The sequence below is a fragment of the Mesoplodon bidens genome, assembly GCF_964165515.1.
Source record: "Mesoplodon bidens genome assembly, chromosome: 14".
NCBI lineage: Eukaryota > Metazoa > Chordata > Mammalia > Artiodactyla > Ziphiidae > Mesoplodon > Mesoplodon bidens.
In genome coordinates this window covers 80,748,645-80,769,408 of record NC_138170.1, presented here as the reverse complement: position 1 = coordinate 80,769,408, position 20,764 = coordinate 80,748,645, and the positions used below count along the sequence as shown (strand labels likewise).

Here is a 20,764-nt window from a genome sequence, read left to right as displayed (position 1 = left end):
CCTGGCTAAAAATAAAGGCACATTGGCAACGTCGATTTTCCTAACTGTGGCCTCTGATCTGCCGTCAGCTCAGAAGCTGGGTGGTTGGGTTTATTACAGTCCCCTTCCCTGCGTGGCTTTTAGTTCCAGAACTTAGTGTTAGGTATTTCATGTAACATCCAAAAATAGAGACCAGTGGCCTCTGCGTGAGTGAAATAGTGAATCCTATTTCGTTGAGCATGCTATACCTGAAACGAGGTAGCTTTGCAACCATTTCATAATTATAAGACTACGATTGGTTGTGACATTTATTTAATTCTGCTAGACGAAACATTATCTGTGTACGGCCATACAGGGATTTGGTAGCTCACTCGTGCATGGCAAGAGTTTTATTAACCCTCTGGGTACGGTTTTGGGCCCAATCTACCTCTCAGGCTTTTGCGACATGAAATGTGAAAGACAACTTCGTAGGCCCTACAGTGTAAGTAACAAGCAGTGTGGTCATCGAGCCCATGTCTAAGTCCCAATCCTTGAACAAAATCACTTTACATTTATAATTCAGCCAAAGCATGAGCACACAAAACATTTCTCTGAGTCACTTTTTTCCTGTCCACATTCCTGGAATGTGCCTGGAATATGCCTGGGTAGTTTATTTATTTTATTTTTAAAAATCTTATTTATTTATTTATTTATTTTGGGCTGCATTGGGTCTTCGTTGCTACGTGCGGGCTTTCTCTAGTTGCGGTGAGCAGGGGCTACTCTTCGTTGCGGTGCATGGGCTTTTCATGGAGGTGGCTTTTCTTATTGCAGAGCACAGGCTCTAGGCACATGGGCTTCAGTAGTTGTGGCACATGGGCTCAGTAGTTATGGCTCGCGGGCTCTAGAGCGCAGGCTCAGTAGTTGTGGCGCGTGGGCTTAGTTGCTCCACGGCATGTGGGATCTTCCCGGACCAGGGCTCGAACCCGTGTCCCCTGCATTGGCAGGTGGATTCTTAACCACTGTGCCACCAGGGAAGTCCCGCCGGGGTAGTTTAAAGGGAGATCATGTTAATCTATGAAGTATTAGCGATAATCAAGGAAAAAATGGAAACTTGCCTTTATTATGAATCAATCACTAATAATTCTCTGACTTTGACTTTTTTTTTTTTGTCTCCAGAACTCTTTCTAATGATATACCTCCTTTCCAAGGAGATATCCCTAAGGAAAACCTTTCCCCAGTCATGACTTACCCTCAGTCAGCATCTTACCCGAATTCCGACAGAGAGTGGTCACCTAGCGCCAGGTGAGTGGCTGGTATGTGTACGTGTGTGTTCACCTGTCCTGGTCCAGAGGATTCCAAGTCAGTTACAGGAAACGTGTTTAATAAAATAGTGAAATCTAACTAAAAATGAAACAAATTAGGACTCGAAAAAACACAGTTTAGAGTAGGAGGTACAGATCAGGATTAAAACCAGAGAATGTGAAGATCATCAACTTCTATCTAATAGCAAAATGGAACTACAGATATGGCTCTTAGCTTCCCCAGGAGACACTGAAAGGCCAACCACTTGTTAAGTTACATAAAGCTAATTGTCAACAGCAGCAGACAGGTGACAGAGCCTTTCTGGATAGTGAGCCCTAAAGTGGAATTCAAGAGCAGAGAGGTTGCTTCGGGGGCCCCTGCGGGCATTTGGGGCTGTGAGAATGATGCCTTCTTCCCTTGCTGCATTTACGAATATTCATTTCCCTGAAATGAGCTCTCAAGGGGCCCTAGACTTCCTGTATCAACTTGGAGAACCAGAGCTGCTCGGTGTGCCGGGAAGACTCTAAAGCCTTTAAGGCTGTGAAACCTGTGAGGATATGGGAGCCCTTCTGAGCAGTTTTCAGGATTGGGGTGGAGACAGACCCGAAGCGTGTCTTCTCAGCAGGGTAATATCACCCCTGTCGGGACAAAACTTGCTTCTGGGGTGGCAAAAAAATCTTAGATATTATAATAGTGTGTAGCCTCCAAAGGGCCACAGTACATAAGCAGATACATAGTATATCCATGGCATTACAGTTTCATGGTGGAGGGAGGGCTATTGGAAAAAAAACGTCCCGGAGGTGTGGCGAGAATGGAAAAGAGGTTGGGAAGCACTGATCTAAGTGACGGCGACATCCTTAGGTTACCTGTGCTCCTAACGTGTTAGGTTTGCTTCTGGTCTAAAGGGGAGGTGTCGGAGCCCCTAAGCCCTGGCACGTGCTGCAGGGCTTCCCACCTGAAGCCAGGCTCATGTAGACACCACTCCCGGTTCCAGTTTGACCCGAGTAATCTCATTAATGAGATGGCATGGTCAGCGCTGTGTGCTGAAGTTGAGGTTGGAGAAAAATGGATGCAACACATGCCTGGTTTCTAGCCAGGACCGTGACAGTGAATGTTCGTCAGCCAGGGTGGGGCTGGGGCCCTGTGGAGTCCCCTCATGGGGGTCTGTCTGTCCTCAGGCCAGCCCTGTCCAGTAGAAACATAATGCTAGCTACATATGTAATTAAACATTTTCTAGTAACCATCCTTAAAAAATGAAGAGAAACTGATGAAATTAATTTTGATGATCATTTCAATGACCTGGTATATCCAGAATATTTTCATTTCAGGTAATCAGTTTTTTAAAACATTATTGAGCTGTTTCACATTCTCATTTTCATAAGCCTTTGAGTTGTGTATCTCATATGTACAGAACATCTCAGTTCGGACCAGTCACATTTCAAATGCTCAGTAGCCACATGCAGCCCATGGCTGTCATATTGGACAGTGCAGGTGTAAGACCTTTCTAGAACCTTGTACGTTCTCTCCCTAGGTCTGTGGAGTTAAACCCTGAGGGAAAAAACACAGTACTTTTAGGAAGAAAATGATGTGGAATATTTAGAAACCACTAACAGGTAGAAAAATCTGTTCAAACACTCTAATTTTAAGCATTTAGAACAAATGTTTTAAACACGATCCTGAATATGTTTCTCTGTCTTTCATGTTTGGCTCTGTGAATGCAGAAGAAGGACCATGTCAGATTAAGTGATCTGGCCACTGTTAAATGCAATTACAAATTAGGATAAATAGATACATTTCCATACTTGGGTTTATGTGTTTTCTTTTAAGAGACAGTTACCAGCCCAAGTTATCAAGCCTTTTGGAATAAGTCATTTGATTAGGCACTAAATTCTGACCCAAGAAAAGCAAGCTTTTATGGGCATATGGTTGAAATAGAAAGTGAAATGGGTGTCTTGGCAGTTTCCTGTTTTTGTGGTTCAGAAGATTCATGTTGATTTCTTAGTGATTTCAAAATGTGATCCTCTGCTATTGTTGGATGCCCAAGTACCTTCACTTTCTTAAAGATGTTACTGTGGAGAGTAGTCAAATAATTGATAAGAAATTTTGTTTAATTGAATTGACCTGTGATTTCTCTCTCCTTTAATGTGGATCACGTGGCATCCAGTAGCCTGATAGATTGCAGGGGGCGCCCCCCTCGTCTGGCAGTTGCGACCGAGGGCGGTCTTTCTAGTTCTTGCCCTCCACAATCTTCCGACTTCCACGCTTCGGAAAGGTAGATGGGTTATCTTCCCACCGTGGATGTCTTTGATAATAAAAACTTTGATCTAACTCTTAGAACTATGTGTTGCCATTAACCAAATTACTTATGTGGAAAATACATATAGATTCTATTAAGTGAAAATGTAAATTTAACTCTTATCAATCTATTTTACCAACTAACCAAATCACTTATGAAGAAAATACGTATAGATGATTACTTTTCCTTTCATATTAAGCATTTGTCGATGGTTAGATTTTTTTTTTTAAAGTACTAAATTTAACTCTCTGGAAATTAGAGTCAAGCATATAATTCTTTCTAATTTTGTGAAGTGCTTTGAAAAATAGAACAATGCATTGAAAATTGGGAATATGATCTCTGTTTTGTGTCTGGGGTTGTTCAACAAATAAGTTTACGAGACTTTTTTAAGATGTTGCTTAAGCATAAGGAGAGTTATTATTATAACTCACTAAATAGCTTATGGACTTTCCGGGACGTCCCTGGTGGTCCACTGGTTAAGACTTCACCTTCCAAGGCAGGGGTTGTGGGTTCAGTCCCTGGTCAGGGAGCTAAGATCCCACACACTTCACGGCCAAAAAACCAAAACATAAAACAGAAGCAATATTATGACAAATTCAATAAAGCCTTTAACATGGTCTACATTAAAAAAAATTCCTAAAGAAAATAGCTTATAGACTTTCTGCGTAATATAATCAGATGTTTCCACAGCATTTGTAACATAGAATTTTGGAGAATAGCATAGGATGGACTTGAAGGTTTGGGGTCCTAGGTTAGAGTCTTCATCTGAGGCAGAGGCCTTAGATTCCTGCCTCCATTCCCTCAACGTTGCCCACGCTTTGACCTGCCTGCTTTGTAGACTTACAGGGTTTTCTTTAGAAACCTGAACAGAGAAGCTGTGATTAACTTCTACCAGGGAAACTTTTTCTTTTTGATTGAACAACCCAATCTCAGGACGTACTTCACTCACAGGTTAATGTGCAGAAGAAAGGCCATTTTAAAATGAGGTCAGCTAAGTTGTGAGCAGTTATAACTGATGTCCCTGATTGGGATTTCGGGAAAAATGCTGAAAACTATTATGGCTAATAAATGCATTCGTTACGAAAATCAATCAGTGACCTTGAAGCTTACTTTTTTGAACAACCCTTATCTTAAAAGTCTAATACTTGGTAATCATATTAGAAATTTTGGAATCATCTTCCTCATCGATCACACTCAGCATTGGTAGTCTTTTTCCTCATTCATCTCCTGTCTGTCTGAATTCTCTCAACAAGCAGTGCAGACTGTGCTCACGTATTTGGGTGCAGCATCCTTCCGAGAGGCTGGTGCGGCCTGGAGGGGGGGGCAGCGTTTATTGTAGTGGCACAGTGAATGTGAGAGGTGGCACGTGTAGCTTATGGCTCACACAGGGCTGGGTCCTTTGTGAATATGAATTTGCCCACCTGCATGCCTCTGTGGGAACCGTGTGGCTTGTAGCTTTTATCACAGGATCAGAACGTTAGGGGTTCTGGAGTTGAGCCGGGTGACAGAGCCGTGTTCAGTGTGTGCATTCTTCTAGAGTGGGGTTTGGTAAACTACAGCCCGGGGCCCCAATCCGGCCCACCCTCTGTTTCTGTGAAGTTTTATGGGGCTCAGCCAGTTTGTCCATATATTGTCTGTGGCTGCCTTTGCACCACACGGGCAGAATTGAGTAGTTGCTGCAAAGATCACATAAGCCACAAAGCCTGGAATTCTTGCTACCTGGCGTCTTAGAGAAAACGTTTGCCGACACCTGACTCCAGAGCAGGCTCAGTCTCAAGGGCCTGACTTAATTTTGTGCTGTGGGTAAGACAATGGATTGTTCCAAAGAATTTATAACAAGATATAAATAACTTGTATTCTTTTCAAACAAATGATTTGAGGTTTGGGTGCAGCGCCGATGAGGGTAGGAAGCCAGGTACGATGGATTTCCCCCGTGATGCCTCTGGAGAAAGAACGACCCAGGTCACAGTTGTTGGCACAAAAGCCCCTTGCTGGAGGCCACAGCACTCCATTTGCACACATCACTGATATTGAACGTGTCATTCTGGACACTTTGGTGCCAGAAAAGCATTGACCCTTTGGAGAAAAGCAGACTTAGGAAACTAGAAGAAGCAAGACAGATGGGAGGTGATGAACACTTCACCTCTCAGATGTCTGGAGGGCCCAGCGTTCCTTCTCAGGGGACTCCTTCCTTATGGGCATGAGTGTGTGTGTGTGTGTGTGTGTGTGTGTGTGCGCACGCGCGCGCATGCACGCTCACGCGTGTAGAGGTGTCCCATCGTTTACACGCCCACGGTATGCTATCTCAGGGTCCTCCTCTCTGCAGGCTGGCCAAGCGGAGCCCGAGGGCTGCCACGTGCCATTGACACAGGTGGAGGGCAGCGGGCGCCCAGGGAGGAGGAACCAGCCAGCGTCCCCCTCAGTGTGAAACGACGGAGAGAAGCAGCATTTAGTCTGTTTGTCCGAATGGCTGGACTAAAGAGCCAGGAGCAGTTTAGCCGTTCAGGGTCCCTATTTGTCTGAAACATGCTGTGTGTCATCCACGAGCTCTCCTTGTCCTGGCAGGAAAGTTCCGTTCCCTTGGAGCTGACATCTCACTTGAACAGATAAATGAAACCAACCACATGATTGAGAGGTGACTTAGGGGAGACCGTGTGAGGTCTGTGAGAGAAGGTGCAAAAGGAAAATTGCAAGGGCTTTCCTTCTCACATCATTTAAAACTGTCATCTTAGAGGAAATGGTACAGGACATGGAAGACCAGAGATCATTAAATGGGTCTTCTCATCCGGATGTTGTTTAGAAGGCTGTGAGAACTCTGTAGATAAGTTGATGGTTTCTGTGCTTGGACAGAGGTATGATGGCTCAGGGCTCAGGACTGAAAATGTAGAAAACGCAGCGAGGCAAACCCAAGTTACAGCCACGTAAAAGCTGGTCTGAGAAGTAAGCATCATGATGTGTTGTTGCAGGAAGAGCTTAGCACATAGGAATCTTTGAAGTATTCTTGGAAGATACAATATGCAAAATCTCAGCTTGGAGGTCCCTGCCATGTTAGTGAGTTATTGGTGGAATCTGGCATTTGTGGTAAAGTTGGCCCATGATCAGTTTCCCGTTTCATCTCTCTTTTTTCCAACTTCCCCTTTTAAACGCGCCTTCTTCTCATCTTTACTTACTTGGAATTTGGCGGCATGTTGGGACAGGGCTACCCAAGTTGGGAGCACCTTCCCCCTTGGCACGTGTTCTATCGACCCCTGGTGGCCACAGAGGGGATAGTCATGAAGCCGTGGACATAAGGCAGTGGCGGGTTGGGTGCATTTTTCTGGGCTCTCCCGAACCATAGAATTCTGGGCCAAAAGCAATTTTAAAAGTTTCCCTTCCCACTTTAATCATGCGTTTGTGTTTTCTTAAGTCCTTCAGTTTCCCGACCTTCAACACCTAAAAGTGATTCAGAATTGGTCAGCAAGTCTGTGGACAGGACAATGCAGAAGAGTAATCTAGAAATGCTCTGGCTTTGGGGAGAATTGCCCCAAGCCGCAAAGGTAAGTTCCCCCCCACCGCCCGCTCAACTTTGCCATGCACCAAAGGTAGTTTTGAAAAACATATAATGGGCACAGTTCTTTCTTTCAAGAAATTTTATTTCATATTCCAATGCGTTACAAGAATCTTGAATTATATTACTATATTGCAAGCTGGGGCTTTTTTTTTTTTAAATAATAATATTGTAAGATCCTTGGAAGATGCTACGGCCTCTTGTATCCCCAGTAAATCTTAGTGATATGAATAAATGAATGAGTGAGTGAGTGAAGATTGAAAGCATTCCTGTTACGACTCAAGAAGGGTAGCTCTTTGGAGACCAGCTCTGTTGAGGCTGAAGTTGTGGGTTAAGTCCCCTTCTAGGTTATTTAGGTTATTTAGCTTTCACGGAAAATGCTGATTTCTCTGCCCACAAGTGGTAGTGCTGATCCAGCCAACCATCTTTACAAATTCATGTCATTCGTTGCTGGAGAAACGGCACGAAAGTGCAGACCCATCACTTCTTCCGGCAAAACAGTTCCAGCCACAGATCCACTGTTGCATTGTTTTCATGTGTGCTCGTAGCTGTGGGATCAGATACAGAAATGCATACGCTCTCCCCACTCTCTGGCCCACAGATTGCATTTCGGTTTCTGTTTGGATAAATCTTTTCCATAACTGGAAACTCCTTGGAGACATAGAGTCAGACATGCTAATTTCCCACTCGTGTGAACTAGCCACCAAGTCTGTCCTTGTTCATTCACGTTTTGGGGGTAGACTTCATTGAAATATAACACACGTGCAGAGAAATGCCCAGATCCTAAGTGCCGAGATCAGTAAATTTTCACACTGTGAACGTGTCCACGTGACTTGCACCCAGACCAGGAAGTGGGGCTAAATCAGAACTTGGAAACCCTCTGACCCTTTGCAGTTACTGTTCCAACTGACCGCCCCCCCCAAACCCCCAGGATAAACCCAATCTTGACCCTAACAGCAGAGATTAGTTTTGCAAGGTTCATCATGTTGGGTGTAATCGTAATTCACTTGTTATTCTTATTACTGCAAACGCCCTGTGGTGTGAATACACTTCCCATTTTCCTGCTGGACCTTTGCGTTCCGTTGCTAATCTCACTCACTGCTGTTTGGCAGTTGATGTTTTCTGTGAAAGTTCATTCACTTTGGAAGTACTGTCCTGGGTTTCCAGACCTTTCGGCAGGTATGGAATCACCAGGTGACTCCTGAGGCTTCACCGTGTCCTGCCAAGTGTGGGCATGGCTCTGGAGATCCTTGCCTGCCCAGGTGTTCTTTGGTGACTCAGTTTCTTTCTGACCTTCTCTCTCCCTCCCTGCCCCTTTGATCTAGTCATCTGCACACAAGATGAAAGAGTCCAGCCTGTTGAACAGTAGAAAAATCTGTGATGAGATGCACTTTCAAGCCATCCACAGTGAATCTTCAGACGCGTTTAGTGACCAGTCACCGACCCTAGCTGGGGGGTCTCCCGTGCAGCCGCTGTTGGAGGAGAACAAGCCGCAGACAGAGGTGCAGTTCGCGAACGAAGAAGATGTCGAGGCCTTAGGAGCCGCAGCGCCCCCGTTGCCTACGATCGAAGAGTCCAAAGCCCTCTCTGCTAGCGCTGCCCCGGCAGCCAGCAAGACGGATTCACCTTCTAGGAAAAAGGGTGAGAATGCCGGTGCTTCCCGGCTCCCTCCTGCGAACTTGGGGCTTGGCAAACTACAGCTTCTTCCCCCCAAAGTTCGGGGTGCTTCAGAGTGGAAACAGGACATCTCTCCTGTTCGGTCCTTACCCTTTTGCTGAATATGTGAGTTCTCAGAATTTAGTCATAGAAAATCCGGCCTGAAGGAGGCCTCAGGGATGGTGTGGTGAGCCCCGCCCCGTGCAGGTCAGGGATGCTGGGGTCCAGCACACGCTGGGACTGCACAAGACGTTGATGACTAAGCTAATCTGTGCCCCCCTCTCCCCTTGCCCCTAGTTTCTCTCTAGTGCATTATCCTGTTTTAATTTCTGCGTACTGTGTGTCACTATTTCAAATGATCAGTTGTTTCTTTTTTTGCCTGACTTCCCTACTAGAACATATGTGCTCTACAAGGTCAAGAATCTTTTTGGTCTGGTTACCTGTTTCCGTGGTACTTAGAATAGTGGTTGGCACGTAGTGGGGGCTCCTTACATACAGCTGAATGCCCACCTGGTTGCCTGTCTGAGCAATGACATTAAGCCTGTCAGTTAGCCGTGTGGCTTTGTGCAGTGTTCTAGGTTTGTATGAACCGGTGACATAATTCTCCAGCAGAAGTAAACTGAAGGCTGTAGTCATGGTGCCCAGGGACTGATGGTACCCTCTTTAGGGTACCGTGCTTCAGAGTTTTGATGGGGAAGTGCTTCATGAAAGCGTTATTATTTAGTAATAATAACAACAAAACCAATGCCATTAATACCAATAATAGTAATAATAATAATAATGGTAATCGTGTGAATATACTGAGTGCTTAGTACTCTTCAGGTCCTTCCCAGCTGGGGAGCTGAGGCTCAGAGAAGTTAGGCGACCGGCCCAGGCCACACGGCTGGCGAGGGTGGGAGCCACATGCGAACCCGGGCCGTCGGCCTCGGCGGCGATGCTGTGCCGCTGGCTTCTAGCTCTTGGGTTTCTTGCAGTTTGGGCACTTGTGAGCACATCTGCACACTGTGCTCAAGTGCCCTTTCTGGAGACAGGCAGAAGTCCATGAGGTTGTTTCTGGAGAATAGCGCTCTGATTTGACCCCTTTGCTGTTTTAGACAAACGAAGCAGACACCTTGGTGCCGACGGCGTCTACTTGGATGACCTCACAGACATGGATCCTGAGGTCGCTGCCCTGTATTTTCCAAAAAAGTAACAATCCTTTTTATTCTTCATACCGTTTTCTGTAATCTGAATATTGATCCGGGAGTCCGCTTTTTCCTTACATTTGATGAGAAAGTGAGTAAGAAAAGGCCGCAGGAGGCTCATGTTTTACTGTGAGAAGAAACCAGTGAAAGCAGTGGACTCTCTGTGTAGATGTGAGTGTGTGGGTGTGTCCCCAGGTGGCATCTGAGCGGGAACGCAGGCACGAGGTCACCTCCCCGATGGCACCGGGGTGGTGTTGCAGTGGTCAGTGGCCCGCAGCCCGAATCAGTGGCAAAGAGTGGGCAGCTGTGTGGCCCTGTCCCTCCCTAGGGGAGAGTCCCCCGTGGCCATTGGGGGCCCATCTTCAGTTCTCCCGTGATTTGCAGGGAGGGCCAGATCCTCGGAGCGTGTAGCACTCTTAGGGCAGCATGCTTTCTCTTCCGTCGGTTTCAGTGTGCCTGGAGAGGGTGCAGGGAGTCGTAGAGGCCAAAAATGACCGTCTTCCCTCCTGAGGTCGCTCACTGAGCTTGTCTGTCTTTGTCATGGTGCCTGAATGAAAGTCTGTCCTGGGATGAAATCATTGGCTCCTCTGATCGCCAGAGCCCCTTGATATCCACGTGAGACCTCACAGCCCGTTCCACTCTTCTGCTTCCAGCGGAGACCCTTCTGGGCTCACAAAACACGCCAGCGACAACGGAGCCCGCTCAGCCAACCAGTCCCCGCAGTCCGTGGGCAGCTCTGGCGTTGACAGTGGCGTGGAGAGCACCTCGGACGGCCTGAGGGACCTGCCGTCCATCGCCATCTCCCTGTGCGGCGGCCTCAGCGACAACAGGGAGATCACCAAAGGTACCGTCCGGGAGCCGGTCCTCAAGCCAAGAGCGCCCCCTGGTGGCCGCCGCTGGGAACGGCTTGAAGCCTGGGCTCCTAGAATGCGTTCAGGTCACGGGCGATGTTCTCTGGCCCAGTTAGTGGAGCACACGTGACCCACTGTTGCTCAGGACCTGAATGTTGCTGCCTGGCAGTTGGCTGACCTCAGGGTTCTGTGGGTCACACGTGGCTCCAGGCGACAGCAAAGCCACTGGGGGTCACGGGTTGTCAAGTGTGCCTGCCGAGCACAGCGTGTGCCCGTCCTGCAGGGGTGTCCCAGGGCGGCAGCGTCAACACGGGGAAAACGCAGTACGTTGCAAGTGTGCAGAAGTGCCGGAGGAGGGAGGGATGTCTGAGCAAGTGCTGGGACACATCCCTGCTGCATCTGAAGGAGGCACCCACCCTACTTATAACAGTGGTGTCCCTGTGTCTTACGCCAGTTATGTGGTGAGGTGGCCCTGAGACCCCCAGTCGATGCAGTCAGCCATTCCAGCTGATGATTCCTGGCCCTGGTGGCCCTGGGTGTTTCCCATCCCCAGCCTGCCTTAGGCAGGTCACCGCGCTTTCATTTGTGACTTTGTCCATCCTCACGACCACCGAGGGGGAAGGCGAGGTTCCTATCCCTGCGTTACATGTCAAGGAACTGAGGTTTGGGCGGGTGGATCACTTGCCCAAGGTCACACCAGTGACTGTGACTTAAACCCGGGTGGCCGGACCATGAGCCCTGCTCCCCGGTCATCTGCTTCTGCGGACACGTGTGTTTACCGCAGTCCCACACACCTGCTGCTGCATAAGTGCGTGTGCCCTGATTAAGGGTCAGCCGGCCCCCCGTCCTCCGATTGCCCCACCTCCCTCCATTTATGTGCAGACACTGCCCCCAAACTAATGGAAGCCCCCTTTGCAAATAGATTTTATAGGATTGTCTGCACAGTTGGAATGTATAAACTCTCAAAATACCTGTGAATATGAGCGAGTGAAAAACAGGCCTGGTTTTTGAACCAAACTTTCCTTATGTTTTCCCTATGCTTGCTTTCGCAGATGCGTTTCTGGAACAAGCCGTGTCGTATCAGCAGTTTGTGGACAACCCTGCCCTCATTGACGACCCCAATCTTGTGGTGAAGATCGGGAATAAGTAAGTTCCTCCCGAAAGTCATTTCAGCTGTCGTGTGATAGTGCTTCAGCTTCAGTTTCTCAGCTGTAGAGACCTGGACGATAGCTCTTGGAAATGTATGAAATTAAGTCTTTGTTAAAAGCCTGCTACCGTCTCTTCACTCTTGGCAAAATGCTGCGTCACTAAATAGCGAGAACCTTGACGTAACTGGATCCCGGGGCGTCTACACTCAGCTGCATGAGATTTCATGATGGGAGGTGTGATGTCACAGCCTTGGCCCGTGGGGCTCAGCCCGTATGATGCGCAGGTGTCGCATGGTGGACTGTGCACGCACCCCGTGAAAGCTTCGTTGTCTCGGGTCAAGGGGCGTGCACGTGTTTTTACAGACTGTTGGCAAACTTTTCTCTCCAAGAGGAAGCCATGGACGTCTACGCGCTAACTGGGGGTCCTAGTTTCCTTTTTCTTGAGAGGTGGCAAGGAACGCCCCAGCGCGTTGGTGGTTGATGCGCTGCGGGGCGAGGGCTGCTCTCAGCGGGCCGCTTGGTCGCCCGCCACGCCATGTGTCGTGCCAGACGGCCGTGGCTGCTGTGGGTTTGATGGAGGAGGGGCTCCTGCAAGGGCGGGGCATGTGGGGGGCCGGGCCGGGGTGCTGGCCACAGTCTTGGGCTCTTTAAGGACCCAGCTGGAGTTCCAGAGCCTTCCAGGACCGCTTCTCAGGACATGAGGCTTTCAGTCTGAGCCTTGGTCTTCTGACGTCTTTTTTGTTGTTTCGTGTCAGATACTATAACTGGACGACGGCGGCACCTCTGCTCCTGGCGATGCAGGCCTTCCAGAAGCCTTTGCCAAAGGTGAGCTTTACCCTGAGAAAAAAAGGGACATGGAAAATGATGGCGAGATGAATGGGGGGGTTGGAACTTAACTTAGATTTTTTTTTTTTTTTTTTTTTTTTTTTTTGTGGTACGCGGGCCTCTCACTGTTGTGGCCTCTCCCGTTGCGGAGCACAGGCTCCGGACGCGCAGGCTCAGCGGCCATGGCTCACAGGCCCAGCCGCTCCGTGGCATGTGGGATCCTCCCGGACCGGGGCATGAACCCATGTCCCCTGCATCGGCAGGCGGACTCTCAACCACTGCGCCACCAAGGATGCCCGGAACTTAGCTTTTCATTTAGAAACCACGAGGTGAATTACACTGTGCTGTTTGGAAGTCCAAGGGTGTAAACGTCAGGGTCTCTCTTGCACCTTGACTGTCCTTCCCCCCTCCTCACAATCAACGCAGTCCCCTGTCCCCGCACCTGCCGTGCCAGGGACACAGGTGGAGGCAGAGCAGACGGGCCGACGTCTGAGCCCAAGGGAGATGAGGGGAGAAAGGGTGAAGGGTGGGAGCAGGCAGCAGGGTTGGGCGCAGGGAGGTGCTGTACCAGATGCCAGGTGCCACCGTCAGCATCAGGCGTCCCTCAGCCAGGAAGCAGGTCCTGGGCCGATGGGCCGAGGAGGAGCAAGTGCGGGCTCCAGGAAGCTCGTAGCCGCACCTGAGCGCAGGTGAGCGGCTGCAGGGAAGAGGCAGGGCGAGGGGCAGACGCACCGCCGCGGCCCTGCTGTGCCCGCATCGTCCCCCTGCCGGCTCCCTGGGCCTCGCCTGGGATTGACCCTTTTCCAGCGTTGGGTCTTTCTACCAGATGCTACGTTCTTTTTGCTGCAGAGGCCACGTCTCACACTTGCCTCCTTCATGTGCTTAGCGAGCACTTTGTGCTGCTGGGGATGTTGTGGTCTGTCGGAACTCTCATCTCTGAGGTTCCTTAGCTCTCTCCCTTGTGGTTGTGTGTGTGCGTGCTTTGGGATTGTGGCCTCATCCTTGGTAGTGCTTTATCTGTGAGTATCCTTTGTGGACGGGGCTGAGGGCATGTTCTCCAGAGTGGGTTTTGTTTTGTCCTCGGCAGCTTCTGCATAGCATCCATGGCCCAGGAGAGACGTTTATGTTACGTGTCTCAGCTCTTAACGGATCAAAAAGAAGAAAGAACAATGCACTAGATATTTAGTGTTAAAGTTCACAGAAAAAGAAATGACTCCTGAACTTAAATTAGTCTTTGTGGTAGGCGTTCTCAGTCTTTCTACAGGTTGTCAGTAATTTTTTGCATTCTGTTTTTGGTGTTTATCTAATATAGAATTTATCTTTATATGTAGACTTTTTCACCATTTTCTTTTGTGGCTGCTGGGTTTTGTATCACACTTGGATATTTCGAGAGTCATGGGTGAGGTATCAGGAACCAGAGCAGTTTTTTTTTTTTTTTTTTCTTTCGGCTGGTTATTGAATCAGGATGCTTTGGTTGCAAGAAACAGAATGACTACAAGTGCCTAAAATAATAGGGGTTTATTATCTGGCATAATAAGAATGTTAGAGGTTGGTAGTTTCAGGCTTGATGAATCTGGATGAGCTTCTTTGATTTCCTTGGCTTCCCCTTTACGATCCCAAGATGACTGTTTTACCCATCATCTCATACAACTGCATCCAAAATAGGAAGGATAGAGGCAGGCTTCTCACATTTCATTGGCCACAACTTGGTCACATGACCACCTCCAAGCCAGCTGTTGGCAACACAGTGGAATGGCCAGTCGAAGTGGTGCTGACCAATCGAAGTTCCTCCCTTGGAGTTGAGCCTGCCTTCCCAGAACATCCTGTACAGTGTAGTCTGATTCTCAAGCAAAGTGTTGGCTATGTTGGCAAGAAAGAAAGGGGATGATTCACCCAGGGAAGCAACCGAGAGGGTCTGTCAAAGCTACCTAATCATCCCGATACCTTTCATTAGATAACTCTTTCTCCCACTGATAGGCAGTTACAACTTGATCATATTACTACTTCCTCCATGAATTTAGATTTATCTCTGAACTTTGTCTTCTGTTGCATCAACATGTTTACTCATGTCCCAACACTGCTTTCTTTTAAATACTATGGTTTATAAATGTATTTTAATAAAATAAATTTTATTAAGGCTCATGCCTACTTATTATTCTGTCTGAGTTTTCTTGGCGAGTTTTGTTTGTTTGTTTTATAATTGAACTTTAGAATCAATTTGTCTAGGTTTGAAAAGAATCCTGTTAGTTTTTTAAAATTGGAGTTTTGTTATATTTATGGATGAAATAGGAGGAATAGGGTAATTGACATCTTCATGAATTGTCCTATTCGTGAACTGGGTATGCATGGTTTGCTTTTTGGTGTATTTTGTGGTTTTCTTTTGTGTCAGGTAGGGATTTTTAAATGATAGAAAGAGGCACATATCAGGCTAAATATGTGAATTATTTCTCTTTCCATTTACCTGCAACTCGTTCGGTTGAAAGACTTAAATCTTTCTTTCATTACTAGCTGAGGTATCAGCTACCTGATAGTTCTGTAAACCAAGGAAAGGAAATTAGATAACATTTACCTTGGTCCTGGAAGTAGCCTCAAGATGGCTATTTTGTTCTTTGGAAATATGTAGAAAATTATTATTTTTTAAAAAAAATTTATTAAAGTACAGTTGGTTTACAAAGAAAATTATTAATTAACATTTAATCTCCTCCTATTCAATTGGCATTTATTTAGGGCAAGAGTATGAATTTTCTTTTTAATACTTGAGCTTTTAAATCAAATACATCTATTAATACTCAGTGTACCAAAATTTGGAAACTTACATTTACTAAAAAGATCCTGTGCATTTTACCTTTTGTTGAAGACTGTTTACCCTATACCTCCTGTTAATCATTTCATTTTTTATTTTATAATCATCTTATTGAGAATAACAATATCATAATCAGTAAACCACTTTAATTTGAAAACTTCTGGTCTGACTAATCACTAATGATTTTCAATGCTTTCTTTTTCTGTTGTTGTTGTGTTGTATTTTATTTGTTGTTTGTTTATTCCTTTAACATCTTCTTAAGTCTTCATGCTTAAGTTATCTTAATGTAATTTTGGACTCCATTAGGTTTTGTTTCTCAAAAATTTTTAATCCACAAATAGTATGTTGTGTTTTCTCTGATTTTTTTTTTTTAAATCTTACTTTAATTTGCATGTGTGTGTCTTTTGGTTTGAATGTGCTAAGTTGATCTTTTTTTGGTTCCATTATTTATGTTACCATCCATTTAAAACAGGCCACGGTGGAATCTATCATGAGGGATAAGATGCCCAGAAAGGGAGGAAGATGGTGGTTTTCATGGAGGGGAAGAAACAGCACAATCAAAGAGGTGAGTCTGAAAAACAAGAGCATTCCTACTTAGCTCAGTGAATTTTGGTTTGGGGTAGTAGGGTTTGTCTTCACGTGCGTGTCAGTGAAAGAAGCCATCACACTGAGTGTGCAAGAGTCAGGCCTGCCACAGGGTACGCAAAGGCAGCACAGAATGAGGGGAGGTGGAGAAGGGCCCGGAGCGGTGAGCAGAGTTGCCGTCACCTCCTGGCTCTGTTACCTCTCAGCCTGGGGACCGTGGTCGGGTCACTCCTGCTCTGTAACGTGTCTTCATCTGTAAAAAGAGGAGATTCAACGTGATGTTTAAATTTTTTTTTTTTAAGTTAAGTATCTTCCTGTTGCTTGTGAGAACAGTTTTAACGAGGTAGACTTACAGCCTAGACTAATTCCCATTAGTTGTTTCACTTCGGTGGCTTTGGCTTCCATATCTATAAATGCCTATAATTTGTTTCAGATCTTTGCAACCTCTCGGCCTGTTTCTGGAAGCACTTTCTTTGCTTGGCTTCTGTGCCAGTGTGTCTGCCTGGTCTTCCCCCCAGCCTCGGGGGCTGTTCCTCTCCTGGCTCAGCCCCTTTGTAAGTGGGTCCTCAAGGGTTGTCTTAGAGCCTTCTCTCCTGCTTCGACTGCCTGTTTTTCCCTAGGCAACTTCATTCACGCCCATGCGATGACTCCATTTTTACTAACAAGGAGGGCGTTTTGTACTCCATGTCCATTTATCAGATAGCCAACTAGGCAGATATCTCCACGTGGATGCTCCAGGCACTTCAAACTCGTCATTTCTGAAATCGATCTGATGGTTTTCTCTAGAGTTCTTCCTTTGTTGGACCACCGTCAGAAAATGGCACCACTGTCCATCCACAGGCTAGTACTTCCTTCTTCCCTCACCCCTCCTATCAGTTTACCATCCTAAATATTGCTCAGGGCTTTCCACTTCTCTCTAGCTCCACACCCCACAACTCAAGGCTGCCACCTTCCCTCCGAGGATTGCTTCCAAATGGTCTTTTTGTATCCATTCTTGCCCTTTCTTCCTCATTCTCTGCAGTTGGCATTGGTCTATGTAGTATAATGGCCGCATTTATATTTCTCCCTGCTTAAAAGCTTTCTGTGGTTTCCCAGCACTCTTAGAATTAAGACCAGTATCCCTAGCATGGTCTACAGGACTTGTGTATCCTGGCCCCTGCCTCTGTAGAGCCTCACCTTTTGCCATTCTCCCCTGCCCTCTGTGCTTTGGTGTCCCTGGCTGAAAGTACATTCTACCCCAGGACTCTTGCACGTGTTATTTCTCTGCCTAGTGTTCTTAGGACCCCTGTCACCCTTCTTCACTTAATTAACTAGCATCTCAAATGGCCCTTTCTGGGCAGGTTAGTCTAGTCTGCTGGTCTCTGCTCTCCTAACCCTGCCAGTGAACTTTTCCTTCACAGGTTTGCTCATCGTTTATAATTATACACCGATTAGTATGACTATTTGATTAACATCCCTGTCCCCTCCAGACCCTAAACTCCATGAAGGCAGAGACCACATGTGCTCCTTGTGGCTTGGATCCCTGTGGTCTCCCGAGCACCCGTTTTGGGACCCAGAGCAGGGGTCCGGCAGATGTTTGAGGGAATGCTGATTATACTTTTGGAATCTAGTGTGAAGAAACCCCAAGGGCAGCGGGCAAGCTGGTTATTATAAGCGTAAAAGAAATCCCAGGAGCTCAGTTTGTGTATTTCATTAGTTCAAAGGGAAAGAGTCTGTTGGGTGGGTTTCATCAAGATAAAACTGTTCTTGGGCATTTTCTGTTGGCATACCTGAGCTTTACTGACTGTCCCGTTATCTCCAAGGGGTATAAACACGGTAGAGCAAGCATGCGCTTTACTTTAGGAGACTTAAAGGGGCCTTTCTGATTCTCTTACTGGAGAGCAGAATGTTCGAGAATTTAAGATGAAGGTTACTTCAGAGACCTATTTTTGCAGAGTGTCCAGAGTTTCATTAGTTGGAACTGAGGAGAATGCGGCGTGCAATAAGGAAGAGTTACTAGATCTCTTAAAAACCTGAAATATATTTCAGATAGATACACATTTTTGCGCTGGTCTAATAAAGAATTGTTAATAGTGGCGGCCAAGTTACCTGCCTCAACAGATAAATTAAACATTAACTGGGCCTGTTCTCACATCAATTATTTGCATGCTTATAAAAAGCTAAAGAATATTTGAAAATTGCTGGTACCCATCAAATGTTAAGCTTGTCACCCTGTTACACTGTTTCTATCACTCATTTTCTTTATTCATATTAAACACATCCATCTCTGCCCCCCTGACCAAATGACCACGAATCATGAAATTTGATTGTACATTCTTTGTCCTTTGACACACCTGTCTGGCCTGTGATGACTTCCTGTGACGTCTGTGGGGCTAGTGGATGTTCTCCTCTTCCTTTGCCTGCTGCGGGCCAGGCTCTGTGTTTATGTGCAGCTTCTCCGTGGTCCTCATGGCAGCGTTAGGAGAGGCATGTCATCATCCCTGTGTAGCTGGGGAGGAAACGAGGCTCCACAAGGTTGCATGACTTGCCCGAGGCTCCTAAGCCAGGGAAGCAGGACTGGGCCCAGAGCTCTGAGAATTCCAGAGCCCTTTCCAGTACATCAAAGGAGCATCTTCTATTAAGAGCACGCGGTATTGAGAAAGAGAATGCGCCCATGTTTTTCTCAGGCAAAATATGGTGTGAAAATATTTTCAGGCATTTCTATCAGCAATTATAAGAAAATATTTTGAAAGCCCTCGCGTATCCAAGCAGCCCTTAATAAAGCATTTGCATAAGCTACAGTGATTATGAAGTTTGGTTTGGTGCCAAGAATACTTATGGAAAACTGACTTATTTTTGTCAAAAATATTTCTCAGCTTAATTGTAGACGGCTAAGCAAAGGAGTAACTGGGACCCACCGTCCCTGTGGGGGCGTGCCGTTGGGGAGGGCATTGGGGCCCTGCTCCGGACTCTGGGGAGCCCGTCACAGAACGCTAGTGGTTGTGTAGGTGGTTTCCCTTTGGTGTGTCCATGATTCTTTGTCTTCTTCTTCTCCAGGAAAGTAAGCCAGAGCAGTGCCTGGCAGGAAAGAGCCATAGCACTGGGGAGCAGCCGTCACAGCTGGGCATGGCCACCAGGTACGGTGTGTTGTGGCTCCTTTCTGTGTCTAGGGTCAAGGCACAGATGCTGATAGGATTCACCGAATAGCCCGGGCCATGGACCCAGATGGACCTGTTTGCAGACCTGCCTCTGTCCTTTACTCGATGACCTGGAGCAATTTACTCAAATTGTTGTTCCTATGAATCACATGGAAGTGTCTGCTCCTTAGACACCGAATTTCCAAAGTAAATGTGAGGCGTACATGAGATAATGGAACGAGCACCCCTCGTGCTCTTGGCATGTGCTAGCCCTCAGTTTACAGAATGTGGTAGCAGTGGTGGTAAATAATGATGAGGAGGATGAATAGCAGCGTTAACAGTGGCATGAAAACAAGTGGCCCTTCTCAAGGAACTTGCCTTTCTCTATAGTTTAGACACTTACCAGGACTTACATTGATACTTTTCTAAGTATTGATAAGGATTCATATTAACTTGGTACAGGAGGCCTTAGATTTTGATAATACGGATCCATATGAGTCGTGTTTTGTCTTCAGGGTAACCTGCTTGTACGGGATTTGAGGGTAACTACCGTGAGGGCCATGCCATCACCCACTAATTCGATGCTGTTATTGCATATTGACGCTGAGTGATCCGAGCTAGTATAACACCTTTTACATATGACCTCACCCTTCTGGTATTCCTGTGCTTGAGAAACCCAGGGTTGTGTTTCTTATTTAGTAGGCAGAAAATGCTAACGTGTTCACTGAGGGCAAGATGCGTATCTCTATCCTATTTTTTAAAAAATTCATTAATTAACTTATTTATGGCTGTGTTGGGTCTTTATTGCTGCGCGCAGGCTACCTCTAGTTGTGGCAAGCGGGGGCCACTCTTCATTGCAGTGCGCGAGCCTCTCACTATCGTGGCCTCTCTTGTTGCGGAGCACAGGCTCCAGACGCGCAGGCTCAGTAGCTGTGGCTCACAGGCCCAGTTGCTCTGTGGCACGTGGGATCGTCCCAGACCAGGGCTCGAACCCGTGTCCCCTGCATTGGCTGGCGGACTCTCAACCACTGCGCCACCAGGGGAGCCCCCTCTATCCTTTTTATAGCTTAGAGGCCAAGCCAGTGGGTGACCCAGAGCAGGCATGTCTTAAATGTGCTGTTACTGAACTGATGAGATTTTTCCAGTGTATTGTTGTTTCATAGGGGAGGCGGGCTTAGATTTCAGGTCCTTGGATTCCTGGCCATAGCTCTGTATGTTAAGCTATTTTATTTCTAGAACTCACTGTTGGAAATAGAAACTCACGTAGGTGTCACGTAGGAAACAGTCTGATTTCTTTCTTGTCCTCTGTGGAGCAGAGTGTGCAGGACCTGATAAAGCTCTGCATGGCAGGGCCGGCTCTCGGCTGGGATGTTGTCACAGGACACCCCTTCTGTTCCCCCTGGTGGTGCCCTGGCACTGCTCCTTCCCACCTCACCCCCTGCCGGTCTGCCCTGGACAAGGGAGCAGGGTTGAAGAGCTTGTGTGTTTCTTTT

General features: G+C 46.9%; 1 protein-coding gene across 5 annotated transcripts in view; it reads left to right on the top strand.

The window, feature by feature from the left end:
- LPIN1 (lipin 1) overlaps window positions 1-20,764 on the top strand; it is a 72,505-nt gene that overhangs the window by 24,870 nt on the left and 26,871 nt on the right. For 3 of the 5 annotated variants that reach the window (XM_081255013.1, XM_081255015.1, XM_081255012.1), the window contains exons 5-14: window positions 1,135-1,260; window positions 3,425-3,532; window positions 6,963-7,092; window positions 8,429-8,744; window positions 9,854-9,947; window positions 10,597-10,787; window positions 11,847-11,940; window positions 12,698-12,767; window positions 16,043-16,135; window positions 19,192-19,271. In XM_081255013.1, the coding sequence (XP_081111139.1) occupies window positions 1,135-1,260; window positions 3,425-3,532; window positions 6,963-7,092; window positions 8,429-8,744; window positions 9,854-9,947; window positions 10,597-10,787; window positions 11,847-11,940; window positions 12,698-12,767; window positions 16,043-16,135; window positions 19,192-19,271 (1,302 nt within the window). The remainder of the gene's footprint in view (window positions 1-1,134; window positions 1,261-3,424; window positions 3,533-6,962; window positions 7,093-8,428; window positions 8,745-9,853; window positions 9,948-10,596; window positions 10,788-11,846; window positions 11,941-12,697; window positions 12,768-16,042; window positions 16,136-19,191; window positions 19,272-20,764) is intronic. The other 2 variants (XM_081255016.1, XM_081255014.1) reach the window with 1 other exon arrangement.